We start from the raw sequence: 13,973 nt of genomic DNA on the forward strand, positions 1-13,973 counted from the left end.
CATTAGTTATTCATTACATTCAACCTCACTGTTTAACTAGGTACAAATCCTCTTAGCTTAACCGTTATTAGAAGCTAGGTAAGATTGCAATTCGATTGAGATCGAGATCAAAGATCACCAAAGCCTGCGATAGCAAGACCTACTCCATTTCATAACGGCTGAAATTTTGTCAGCCCATGCACTTACTATAGATAAGTTTTTACAGTTAGCCAATTATACAATTTGATCGCGGTGGCATTGGAAGATAACCTATTTTAAGGGTACAGACCCTCAACCGTCAACAAATATAAAGCATTGTCACCAGTTCGTCAGTCACTTGCTTCACAGTAGAGGCTTGTAAAGATTTTCAAAGGGGAAAAACGTAATAAGTTTTATATTAATAAAGATATGTGTAAAATTTGGGATCCATAATATTTAAACATTCACTCTTTAAGTGTCTACTCTTCGCGCAACTCCGGAACTAATAGTTGGCGTAATTTATATAGTTATTTCAAAAAGTATATCTACTTTGCGTAGTGTAAGATAGGTAACTTCGTTATTTTTGCACATTTCATCACGATTGTTTTATCTATATCTATACTAATATTATAAAGAGGTAAAGTTTGTAAGTTTGTAAGTTTGTCACATTTTTTAAATGGGGTAATCTTTGGAACTACTGGTCCGATTTCAAAAATTCTTTCACCAGTAGAATGCTACATTATCGGGGAGTGCTATAGGCTATTATATATTATATTATATTATATTATATATATATATTTTATATTCGTATGATATATATTTCCCGAGTTCACACAGTTTTTGTCATACAGGTCAGACCGAAAATCTTCTTAAGCAGACTTATTCGCATGCGCTGCCTTAACCATTGTGTAAAATTGAAATTAATGTATGGAGGCTTTATGTATCTTTAAAAGTTCTACAAAAAAGTCCGCGACACCATATATCTATCTTCTATATATATGCAGATATAGTACCTTTTGTGTTTTAAAAATTATAAATTTTATATACTTAGGTTTGCGTCATTATTTATGCTACTTAACTTAAACTTATACTAATATTATAAAGAGGTAAAGTTTGTAAGTTTGTAAGTTTGTCACATTTTTAAAATGGGGTAATCTTCGGAACTACTGGTCCGATTTTAAAAATTCTTTCACCAGTAGAATGCTACATTATCGGGGAGTGCTATAGGCTATATTTTATATTGGTATCATATATATTAGCCGAGTTATCACAGTTTTTATCATACAGGTCGGACTGAAAATCCTCTTAAACAGACTTATTCGCATGCGCTGCCTTAACTATTCTGTAAAATTGAAATTAATGTATTGAGACTTTATGTATCTTTAAAAGTTCTACAAAAAAGTCCGCGACACCATATATCTATCTTCTATATATTAGCAGATATAGTACCTTTTGTGTTTTAAAAATTATTAATTTTATATACTTAGGTTTACGTCATTATTTATACAACTAAACTTTAATCCTTATTAAAATAAATTATTTAATAATTACAAGGATATTATGGAGATAAGATTTGCCCTTTATAGTATGTTAATTAGTTAAATAGTTTTGGAGATAATACAAAATTTCTAAAAGACGCAGAAATTCCGCTACATGACGCCCCGCGCTTTCAATTACGTAGTTCCCGTTCCTGTGTGAATATGGGAATCAAACATAGCCTATGACACTCGCAAATAACGTAGCTTTCTATTAGTAAAACAATCTTTCAAATCGGTCCAGAAGATCCAAAGATTATAATTTTAGCATAGAAGTCTCTATTTTCCTTTTTCATCGCTTCACGTTCATAGGGCTGGACCGATTTTGCTAAGTGTAGGGGTAAGGTAGGGAAGGTATAGGGTAGGGTAGGGTAGGTTACAGGTAGGGTAGGGGTTGTGTAAAGGTAGGGTAGGGGTAAAGGTCGGGTAGGGGAGTGTATGCCTAGGTTAGGGGTAGGGTAGGGGTAGGGTAGGGGTAGGGCCTACCCCTATCCTAGGGATAGGGAAAGGGAAGATTACGGGTAGAGTAGGGTACGGGTAGGGTAGGGGTAGGACACAGTTAGGGTACGGGTAGGGTAGGAGATCGATACTGAAGCCTATTTTCTATTTTTTGTCTGTCTGTTTGCCTTTTTTTGACTGGACATCACGCTGAAACTACAGAACGAATTCAAATGATACTTAAGACGATTTGAGACCATAATACGTAGAAGGATAATAGGATACTTTTTGTCGCGAAAACAAAATCAGAAATGGGTGAAGTAGGGGTAGAAAGTTTGTACGGAAAGTCCTTAATTTTTCTAGGTACATTTGTAAATGTAAAATGATAAGTGGACTATTTATTAGGTATAAGTTATAAAACTTGCAAAATAGAATGTTAAATAGAAGTTGAAAGTTGACATCGATTTTTACGCGGACGAAGTCGCGGGCGTCCGCTAGTTACATATAAAAACCGTAATTTTAAGACATTTGACAGGAAAAAAGTTATCGCCAAAATTTCGAGTTAGCTTAGTATAAATTGGTCGAGTGAAAACGTTCAGCCTTCATAAAATGAGGTAAGTCTAGCTTTCACAGGCATCGCAGGCTCTCAGTCTATGGTTGGAAATTCAAATAACGATCGCGATTGGTTGATTTTCCGCAACGCGAGTAGGTCGATTTATAAAGATGAGTTTCGCCTGAGATTATCTCGCCTTGGCTTTATCGTAAAAGTGCTGCCACTGCATGACTTAGCTGACTTACTTGTTTGTACAAACCGACTATGAATTAATAGGTTTTATCATCAATACATATAAATCAAATTGAAGTGTCTGTCTGTGAAGTGTCTGTATTACAAAATAACTGTGTTTTCTCGAGATAACCTAAGTATTTTCGCGATATACTTAAATCCAAATCTATCAAAATCCGTCTGTCTATTTGACCAGGCTAATCTCTTGTTCTGAAAGCCGTTATAGCCCAGTGGATATGACCTCTGCCTCCGATTCTGGAGGGTGTGGGTTCGAATCTGGTCCGGGGTATACGTATCCAACTTTCTGTTGTGTGCATTTTAATTAAATATCACGTGTTTCAAACGGTAAAGAAAAACATCATGAGGAAACCTGTATATCAGAGAATTTTCTTAATTCTCTGAGTGTGTGAAGTCTGCCAATCCGCATTGGGCCAGCGTGAAGGACTATTGGCCTAACCCCTCTCATTCTGAGAGGAGACTTGAGCACAACAGTGAGCCGAAAATAACGAATTAGAAACAGTAAATTCAAAATCACAAACACACTTTTATTTTATTTGCATCTCTAAACTTCATATCTGGACAATTATTACTACCTACTACTTCAGGCTTCAGTGAAATTCGAAACAAAAGATATTTAGAATAATCCTTCAACCAATTAGTTAAATATTCCATTACTTAGCAAAAGCCTCGGATTATATTGAATTTGTACATAAATGAGCTATTACCTAAATTGGTTATACAAAATATTCATGCAAATTAAAACCCTAAATATTTTATCTTAAACTAGTTGACGCCGCGCGGTTTCACCCGCGTGGTTCCCGTTCCCGTAGGAATCCGGGGATAATATATAACCTATAGCCTTCCTCGATAAATAGGCTATCTAACACTGAAAGAATTTTTCAAATCGGACCAGTAGTTCCTGAGATTAGCGCGTTCAATCAAACAAACAAACAAACAAACAAACAAACAAACAAATTCTTCAGCTTTATTATATTAGTATAGACTAGTTTTTCACCTAGAAATTTCTTACTTTTATTTTGTTCTAGGTGATGAATTTTAATCGGAAGTGTCCTAGGTTCGATTTTATATATTACTAGCAGAACTAAATTCGAATCACTTTTCGCGGTGATTTTGTAGGTAACATATTTTTTTTTATTCTTTACAAGTTAGCCCTTGACTACAATCTCACCTGATGGTAAGTGATGATGCAGTCTACGATGAAAGCAGGCTAACTTGTTAGGAGAAGGATGAAAATCCACATCCCTTTCGTTTTCTACACGGCATCGTACCGGAACGCTAAAACGTTTGGCGGTACGTCTTTGCCGGTAGGGTGGTAACTAGCCACAGCCGAAGCCTCCCACGCTTCCATCTTAGATTGTATCATCACCTACGAGTACCATCCGGTAAGATTGTAGTCAAGGGCTAACTTGTAAAGAATAAAAAAAATATATACTTCAAAGAAAACCCAATAAAAATAACTTACTTACTTACCAATAAATAAAATAACCAATAAATAAAAACTTACTTACTAATAAAACCACTTACCAATAAACTGATGTATCCGTGTATACTATTGTACCCCAGAATCAGATCCCGAAATTCCCCCGAGCAATAATCGAAGCGGTCGCATTCCTTTATAACGGAGATATTGTATTTGTTCCTTAAATCTTCGAGTGTCTTCAGCCATTCTTCTATAGGGGTGTGGTTGCCACCTCGTTTGTTAAGCAAAGATATCAGTCTTGAGTCTTCTAAGAAATTGTAGGTGTCGGTCGTTCCGAAGTAGCTGCCATTATGTTTGGATCGTGTGTCATCGTCCGCTAGCATTGTGAATGTATGCACCTTTGTTCATCACTTAGTGTCGTGACATTAGACCCGTGGCCCATCTATTGTGGTACCTCAGATTTCTTGTATAGTTATTTGTTCACACCGATGATGGGCGGCATTCTTTCTGTAACAAAGGATAGATTGTATTTCACGACTTCTATGGTGTAGTATCTAGTTACTAGTTGGCCCGGTTAAGAGCGCGCAGCGTGTCGGTACGATATGGATAAAATTCGAAGCGCAAAAGAGACGCCGAATTATGACTTTCACGTGAGTAAAAAGCACGGAACGTTTGACGCGCGACGCAAATTTTATGACGTGAGCGCCAAAACCATTTTTACATAATTGCAAGTAAATTAAACAACATAACGAAAAACAAAATGGCCATGTTCAAGATATATATACCTAATTTTCTATACAAAACAAAAATTTAAGAAAATAAGTTTGCTTTTCCTGAGATTGAAAGCAAAATGTGAGCAAAACATGTATTTTTCAAACAATAAACTATCGAGGAAAGTTTTACAAATTGTGTATTTTGTATAGTCATAACGAAGCTAACACTTTGAAATATCATTTGCCCAAATATCAGGCTCTTAACTTTTCCAGAATCTGAGATCCAGAACCATTTGTACCCACCAAATTACATATTGCACACTCTTAAGTGGCTACAGGCAAATATTTTATACTATAGATACGTCACTAGCCAGTGCCGTAAATAGCCTTTTCCGATTTTTGAATTTTTGTATTTTGTTCAAATTTTGGAACATAAGTTTCGGAGAAAATGGTCATGCTCAATTGTCGTTTATTTCTTTAAATCTATTTTTTTTTAATTAAAAAAAAAATATTTTAAAATCCTCATAACAAGGCCTTTTGTTTAATGTGTCACACGATGAAGTTCAAATTGAAAAAATGAAATAATCAAATTTTACCTATTCACTATACACCACTGTATTTCGCTCACAATAATTTATATGTGTACCAAATTTCAACTGAATTGGTCTAGTACATTCGGAGAAAACAGACAGACATTAAAATGTGCGCGAGTGATATTATAAGGATTCCGTTTTTTTACTACGTACTTTAGAAACAATAGTCCTGCCTAGTCTGTCTATTCTTGCGCCCCTGAGAGTCTACACCACTGTCACTGTCACTAGCGTAAAAAGGTAACAAACTTCAATATAAACAAATGTAGTGATAGTCAAGCGGTACTAAAAGCTCTTGAAAAACACACGACCTACTCAAAGCTTATCTCAGACTGTCAGACTTTAACAAACCTAACAAAAACAAATGACGTCACACTAAAATGGGTGAAGGGTCATAACGGAAACACCGGAAACGACAGGGCAGACGAACTCGCAAGCAAAGGTACAACACTGAAGGTTAATGGACCACTTCCGATGGTACCAATACCCTACAGTGAGTACAAAACATGGCATCGCAAGGAGACACTGATGCCACATACAGAGTCATGGGCTAACACAAGTGACTGCAAACACACAAAAGAGGCAATACCAAGCCTCAACCCACGTCTAACGACAAACTATAAAACAGTAACAGAACTAATGACAGGGCACTGTTCACTAAATAAACACCTTTCGGTTGTAGGTATAACCGACAGTCCTCTTTGCAGAGCATGCATGGAGGAAGAGGAAACCCCGATACATGTTATGCTTAGATGCAGAGGTGTATCTAAACAACGCGCAGCACACATTGGATCCCCAGCAACACTCCATTAGGCTTTCGTCGACCTGGGCAGCCTGCTAAGCTTCTGGAACGAGCTCGGTTTGCTGGAGTGACTCCAGCGGAGACCAGAACCAAATGGAGCTACGCACAAAGACCAACTTCTAGTGGCCAAGTGCGAAAAACGCCCAGGAAAGAAGAAGAAGAAGAGAACAGATGTCACTAGCGTGCGTATATCGAATCTGAGGCGGTGAAAAGTGGCTAATTGTCTTAATTTTATTTAGTCGCATTGTTATTTTTTTTTATTCTTTACAAGATAGCCCTTGACTACAATCTCACCTGATGGTAAGTGATGACGCAATCTTAGATGGAAGCGGGCTAACTTGTTAGGAGGAGGATAAAAATCCACACTCCTTTCGGTTTCTACACGGCATCGTACCGGAACGCTAAATCGCTTGGCGGTACGTCTTTGCCGGTAGGGTGGTAACTAGCCACGGCCAAAGCCTCCCACCAGCCAAAAACAACGAAAGATATTTAAACAAATAATACCAAAATATTTTCTACAATGTCGAGTTGTGGTCAAGAAATGTAAAATCTATCTATGCTAATATTATAAATGCGAAATTAAGTCTGTTTGTTACTTTTTCACGGCTAAACATTTTTCAAAGCGGCCCCTTTGTTTAATTTCATTCAATTCAATTCAGATACAAAAATAAATATTTTTCCTCTTTATTATATTATAAAATAAACAATTCTTAAGGAAAATAGCTTTATTATTGAAGCAAGTCATTAAAATGAGCTTTGGCAAAGACGGCTTGTCAATGTTCGATCACAAAGTTAGTGAACGGTTCACGATAAAGAAATAATTTATGAGTGTTTATGGGGAAAATGTAATTTTATTCCAGAAAATGAATAAACATTTGTTGATATCTGTGAAGCAAAAGTATATAACATATATTTTACAAGCGGATTCCTGCGACCTTATCTGCTTATTTTGGATAAATTTCTATTAAAATCCCTTTATTTCTATTAAAATACACTAGCTGACGCCACGTGGTTTCACACACGTGGTTCCCGTATCCGTAAAAATATGGAGATAATATATAGCTTATAGCCTTCCTTGATAAATGGGCTATCTAACATTGAAAGAATTTTACAAATCGGACCAGAAAGTTCCTGAGATTAGCGCGTTCAACCAAACAAACAAACAAAACTCTTCAGCTTTATAATATTAGTATAGATTAGATGATGATAAAGATTGATAACAAAATATAATCATAAAAAAACAAATATAAAAATAAAAAAAAATTTAACATAAAAATTTAACCGCCTTCAAAGACTTTCACAAAAACCGATTTTCATGAAAATTAAATTGTACCAAGCTGGAAGTACACTTTTTCAAACAAAAAAAGAATTTTCAAAATTGGGTAATAAATGACGAAGGTAATCAACATAAAAAAACATACGCGTCGAATTGAAATATCCTCTTTTTTTTAGTAGGGTTAGAAGTCTTTAATTGTGAAATAAAGAATCGAAGATTGGACAGTTATTTAGGGATGAAAGGTGAAAGTTAATCATTGCCCTAAAACAAATCAAATATTAGCTTTAAACATGATACCTACATTGAAAATCAAGCCCTCCATATCTATGTATGTATGTTTGGCGGCCTCGGTGACGCAGTGGTATACGCTGTGGATTTACAAAACGGAGGTCCTGGGTTCGATCCCCGGCTGGACAGATTGAGATTGATTTAATTGGTTCAGGTCTGGCTGGCTTGGGCCGTCGCTAGTTACCACCCTACCGGCAAAGACGTACCGCCAAGCGATTTAGCGTTCCGGTACTATGCCTTGTAGAAACCGAAAGGGGTGTGGATTTTCAGCCTCCCCCTAACAAGTTTGCCCGCTTCCATCTTAGACTGCATAATCACTTACCATCAGGTGAGATTGTAGTCAAGCACTAACTTGTAAAGAATAAAAAAAAATGTTGTTATAGAAGTTTACAGAGTCTTATTCAATTCATAGAAGTTTTATGACGAGTAAGAATCCAACCCACTGCAGTTGAAGACAAGAAGTTGATATAACAAATTATAGTGTTTAAAAACATTATCGATGTTACAAAACAGACGCCACATGGTTATTATAAACGATAAGTTTCTTCACCTATTTTACACAGCCTATTTAAGTTTCTCATTATAGGGCCAGACATTTTTCCTTACAGAGGATTATTGGACCGTCAAATTAGAAATCAAATAACACGTGTCTCAAACGGAGAAGGAGAAATATTGTAAGTAAACCTGCTTAACAGAGAATTTTCTTAATGCTCTACGTGGGTAAGATCAGCTAATCGTCTTTGGGCTAGCGTGGTGGACTAACCCTCTTGTACTCAATACCCGAATATGGGTTTGAGTAATCATCATCATCATCATCATCATATCAGCCGATGGACGTCCACTGCAGGACATAGACCTTTTGTAAGGACTTCCAAATATCACGATACTGAGCCACCTGCATCCAGCGAATCCCTGCGCCTCGCTTGATGTCGTCAGTCCACCTGGTGGGGGGTCGGCCAGCACTGCGCTCACTAGTGCGGGGTCACCATTCCAGCACTTTGGGACCCCAACGTCCATCGGCTCTTCGAACTATGTGCCTCGCCCATTGCCACTTCAGCTTCGCAACTCGTTGAGCTATGTCGGTGACTTTGGTTCTTCTGCGGATCTCCTCAATTCTGATTCGATCACGCAAAGATACTCCTAACATGTTTATATAATGATTCATTTATTTTGCTATCATCCGCGAAAAGCCGACGAACCCATGCGACAACGTCACCCAGGTCCGACAAAATACTCCCTACGTACGTTTCACCCCGAAACCGGAGCATCCTCAGGAGATGTTGACTCTACAACGTGCAATCGGCTTTTCGCGGATGATAGCAAAATAAATAAATTATTATATATTCAAAATGTACTTCCGCAAAGTAAAGGCTGCTTATATCCAATACCTAATATGGGTTGTTTAATTTGCAGTTAGAATAGGGATGATGACAGTGTTTTAAATTGTATATAAATTAAGAGTACGCTAATAGTAAAGCAATTTTGTAAAAGTAACAGGGTATCTGCGATCATTACTTTCGGAACTACAGGGATTTAAAGGGTCAGATTTGCGGCGCTGCCGCGGATCCCTGATAAACGCCCCATACAAAATGGTACGAACTTATGACGTCTAGACAATTAATGATCGTTAGATTTGTATGGGCGTTTAAACAAAACTATCTAATATCTTTGTTATTTCTGCGTTTATGTTTATACTTCATTTATTAAAAAATGTCACATTTAATGTAAGGAAGCTAAAACTGTATGAATTTTCATCTAATTACGATAAAATATTTTTAGTAGATTTTGAAATTTTATAATCATCATCCCCATTCACATCAGGTTGACGTAATATATCCACGAATCACGGGCAAAGCCACGAGCGTTCGCTAGCTTATAACAAAAACACTTGTTGCATAACAGATTTTATAAAATGTCATAACAGCAAAATAACTACGTCCACAACAAGGGTTGTTATTGAATAACAAATAGAATTCTCGTGATTTTCACAGCAGAAAATTACGTGGGTGAGGAAAAGTCGCTTATGATTTATTAACTTCGCCGGAAATATACGGGGACTTATATTCGACTTTTTTTGCGAAAACGCAATAACCTTCTTCGGAATGTCAATTTCGAACTCATTAAAAGTTCAAAGGTACTGTAAAAAGTATAATTTTATATACTTTTTTTTTCATATAAACGTTATAAAATGAAATAACTGTAAGATTCCAAGTAATTGAATGGAAACGGAAGTTTCTTTCACATGGAATGTCCATGATATCAAAGAATAATTAATTGAATTTTCTCTTGTCCATTCGCAAAAAGTTAAAATTAAATTTAAAAAAAAAACTTGAGACTATTTTAGCAAACGCGTAGACTATTTTTGCAAGACAGTCGTAGGTTCCATCCAAGGCTGAGCCGATTGAAGTTTTCTTAATTGGTCCAAGTCTGGCTGGTGGGAAGCTTCGGCCGTGATTGATTACAACCTTACCGTCAAAGATGCACCGCCAAACGATTTAACGTTCCGGTACAATGTATCGAAACCGAAATGGATGTGGATTTTCATCCTGCGTCTAACAAGTTAGCTCGCTTCCATCTTAGATTGCATCATCATAATAATCACTTGTAAAGAAATAATATTTTTACATAAAAATGGAACCGACTTCAGAGACGTATTTCAGTTATTTTGATTTTAACCATTGACCTCTTATAATAAGAGGACGCACAAATGTAGAAAATTTCACTTAAAAACTGGCCAGTTTTGTTTTGATAGTTTTAGAATTATTGGTAAAGAAAATTATACCTAAAGGCCTTTAAATATAGTCCAATATTCAATAATCCCAAATTCAAAGCAAATTCAACCTTAAGCATTAAGTTTAAGGTTGAATTTACAAATGCGACTACTTAAATTGAGTGCCAAGAAGTTGTGTTTGGCACTGAATTAGGGGACGTTTTTTGGTCGCTGATTGTGTATCCACTTTTTAATAGGAGATCGATGATTTTAACACAAAATTACTAAACCGATTTTGCATGAAAATTTAATGGGACCAATCTGGAAGTATATACATACTCTTTCAAACAAAAAAAGTTAAGAGTTAACAAACATAAAAAATAACATACGCATAGAATTGAGAACCTCTTCCTTTTAATCAATCAATCAATCAATTTATTTATTTGCAGATACATGCTTTATTTATACAGGTGGTCGGTAGATGTAGATGGTAAATGTATCTTGCCAATTTGGCATGCAAATTATTTATTAAGTATTTAATGATTCAAATGACAATGATTAAGAAAGCTTATACCGGTTTTTTCGCAGACGAAGTCACGGGCGTCCGCTAGTAGGTGATATATAAGTATGGAGTGGGCGTGAACTAGAGCTAGTAAAACCTGTTCTCATTCAGCATCGAACACTTTTAATAAGCTACAATTTCCTTTTACATATATGATAAAGCCTCCTTTATATCAGTATATTAGCTCTTCACGGTAGATAACACAGATAAGGCTGGCAATTAAAACTGTCTGATATTGATAAAACAGTGGGAATGGACGGGGCACATAGTTCGAAGAGCCGATGGACGTTCAAAAGTGCTGGAATGGCAACCCCGCACTAGAAAGCGCAGTGTTGGTCGACCCCCCACCAGGTGGACTGACGACATCAAGCGAGTTGCAGGGATTCGCTGGATGCAGGTGACTCAGTATCGTGATGTTTGGAAGTCCCTACAAAATGCCTATATCCTGCAGTGGACGTCCATCGGCTGATATGATGATGATGATGATGATATTGATAAAACAGTGGCAATGGACGGTGCACATAATTCGAAGAGCCGATGGAGGTTGGGGTCCCAAAGTGCTGGAATGGCGACCCCGCACTAGAAAGCTCAGTGTTGGTCGACCAGGTAAACTGAAGACATCAAGCGAGTCGCAGGGATTCGCTGGATGCAGGTGGCTCAGTATCGTGACGTTTGGAAGTCCCTACAAAAGGCCTATGTCCTGCAGTGGACGTCCATCGGCTGATATGATGATATGGAAACAGTCACAGAACTGACGACTTGAAACACCATGACTGTTGTTTGTTTTGAATCAGAGCCGCAATAGCTTAACGGTAAAACGGTCGAACTCATCACCGAGGGGTGGTGGTTCAATCCTGCCCCGTTGGTCTATTGTCGTACCCACTCCTAATACAGTATTTCCCGACTAGTTGGAGGGGAATGGGAATATTGGTCAAATATTCATTAAAAAAAATCAGTGGAATTGAGTTGCATTTAGAATTAAATACAGCCTCTTTTTTCAGAATCCAATTGTTATGTTTAAATAGCTGCTTGATATCCTCGTTTGACATTGCAGATAGTCACTGGATGCTGGTGGATAAAAACCGTTTTGTTTGGAAGTCTATGTTAGAGGCCTTACAAGCCGGTAAGTGGAAATCCTTATTCAATTATTATTCAATGCTTAGCTTAATGTCAGGTGAGATCTGGTGAGATCTCACATATCTGTACATCAGGTGTGATGTAAGTAAAATGTAGTTTAAGATGGAAGCGGGCTTACTTTAAAGAGGTATTAAGTACTGATTTTTACGCCGAATCGTACCGGAAAGCTAAATCGCTTGGCGGTACGTCTGTACCGGAAGGGAGTTGAATTTTAAAAATTCTTGAATCATTATATTTCGTATTTTTTCATGATTTATGGACAAATTTTTATAACTGTAATATTTTTGGCTTCAATATCGATTGTATAATGCTCTTCAACAAACATTTTCAAAATATCTTCAATGTTGTTAAAGTTTTATTATAAGTAAAGATATAGATTTAAAACTCCCACAAATAACTTCATAAGCTTGCAAGAGCTAGAGAGAACGGAGGCTAGTAAAAGAGACACGAATAGGTGTTAAACAAACAAAACTAACACAACAGACACCGATATTGCCTCGATCTATTTACGTAACAATGCTGAAAGATTCACAGAAATTCGAATAAGAAACCGAAGACCGTACATTTCTCATATTGTTTTTTCGTAATACTCTTGGCAAGAAGAACATTTTAATGAATAGTTTTAGGGTTTCGTAATAAATGAAAAATCTTGACATAGTTTCATACGTGTAAAATCAATTGTGGGCTCGAATCCGGAATTGCACCTCCAACTTTTCGGTTGTGTGCATTTTAAGAAATTAAATATTACCTGCATACCAGAGAATTTTCCTAATTTTAACTAATCATTCTCCTAACATCGCTCGTTCCATCGCCCGCTGTGTGACTCTGAGCCTTCATAAGAGACCCATAGTTAGCGACCAAGTGTCGGAACCACAGGTCATCAATGGCAACACGCACTGTTCGAAGACTTTTGTCTTCAGGCACTGAAGAATTTCGAATGAAAAGATGACGCGATGTTTTCCGAATGCAGCCCAGCCGAGTTGGATTCGGTGGTTCACCTCTTTCTCAAAATTGGATGCGTCTACAATTTCGAGTGCAGCGTTCTTAACTATAACTGGGTGGAGCGATACAAGTTACTACTTAACACAGAATAAAGAAAATGCTAAAACGAACGCTTTAGGTTACTACATTCTACGGAATATGGTAACAAATCGTATATAGAGAGGCAACTATTTATATAAAAACAAATAAATTACAAAAGATCCGTGCGTGGCACATTAATCCAATTTACTAGCAAACCCTTGATGACTTTCATTAGAGTCACATCGCAAAGTAGTTTTACGCTAAGTATAGGAGAATTACTGGGTGTTTACCTTAGAATACATTTAAGTGTTTAAAGGTGGGTTCTTAATTAACTGCTATAGTGTACCTTATTTTTGTTTTTTTTTCTTAAAGAATATTTGCCATATTGTCCAACATTCCTATTCCCCTCCAACTATTGGCGGGAAAGGCTGTACTTGGAGTGGATATGACAATAGACCAACGGGGTGAGGATTGAACCACCACCCCTCTAATGATTCCAAACGCTCTTACCGTTGAGCTATTGAGGCATTGGTCTTATGGTTCCTAGTTTGGCTTGGTATTATGATGACTAAGGTTCCAGCCTCGGTTCAAGCAAATAGAAATAGATAAAAAATGTAACAGTAAACTAAAATTGGGAAGTTAGTTTTGGTACAGTCTAATTTATCGAAAAGCACGTGAAACTTACGGTCCTTTGCTATCTCATTCTAGAAGCCAAC

The 13,973-nt window shown here is 36.9% G+C and overlaps 2 protein-coding genes across 3 annotated transcripts in view; both read right to left on the reverse strand.

The window, feature by feature from the left end:
- The window catches only part of LOC112056011 (uncharacterized), a 282,580-nt gene that overhangs the window by 132,361 nt on the left and 136,246 nt on the right, over positions 1-13,973 (reverse strand). The window lies entirely within an intron of this gene.
- The window catches only part of LOC112055827 (G-protein coupled receptor dmsr-1), a 66,607-nt gene that overhangs the window by 20,656 nt on the left and 31,978 nt on the right, over positions 1-13,973 (reverse strand). The window contains exon 2 of one of the 2 annotated variants that reach the window (XM_024096081.2): positions 4,261-4,659. In XM_024096081.2, the coding sequence (XP_023951849.2) occupies positions 4,261-4,539 (279 nt within the window). In that variant the 5' untranslated portion in view covers positions 4,540-4,659. Of the gene's footprint in view, positions 1-4,260; positions 4,664-13,973 lie in introns of both variants that reach the window. The other variant, XM_024096080.2, reaches the window with a different exon arrangement.

Source organism: Bicyclus anynana, chromosome 20 (assembly GCF_947172395.1).
Source record: "Bicyclus anynana chromosome 20, ilBicAnyn1.1, whole genome shotgun sequence".
Lineage (NCBI taxonomy): Eukaryota > Metazoa > Arthropoda > Insecta > Lepidoptera > Nymphalidae > Bicyclus > Bicyclus anynana.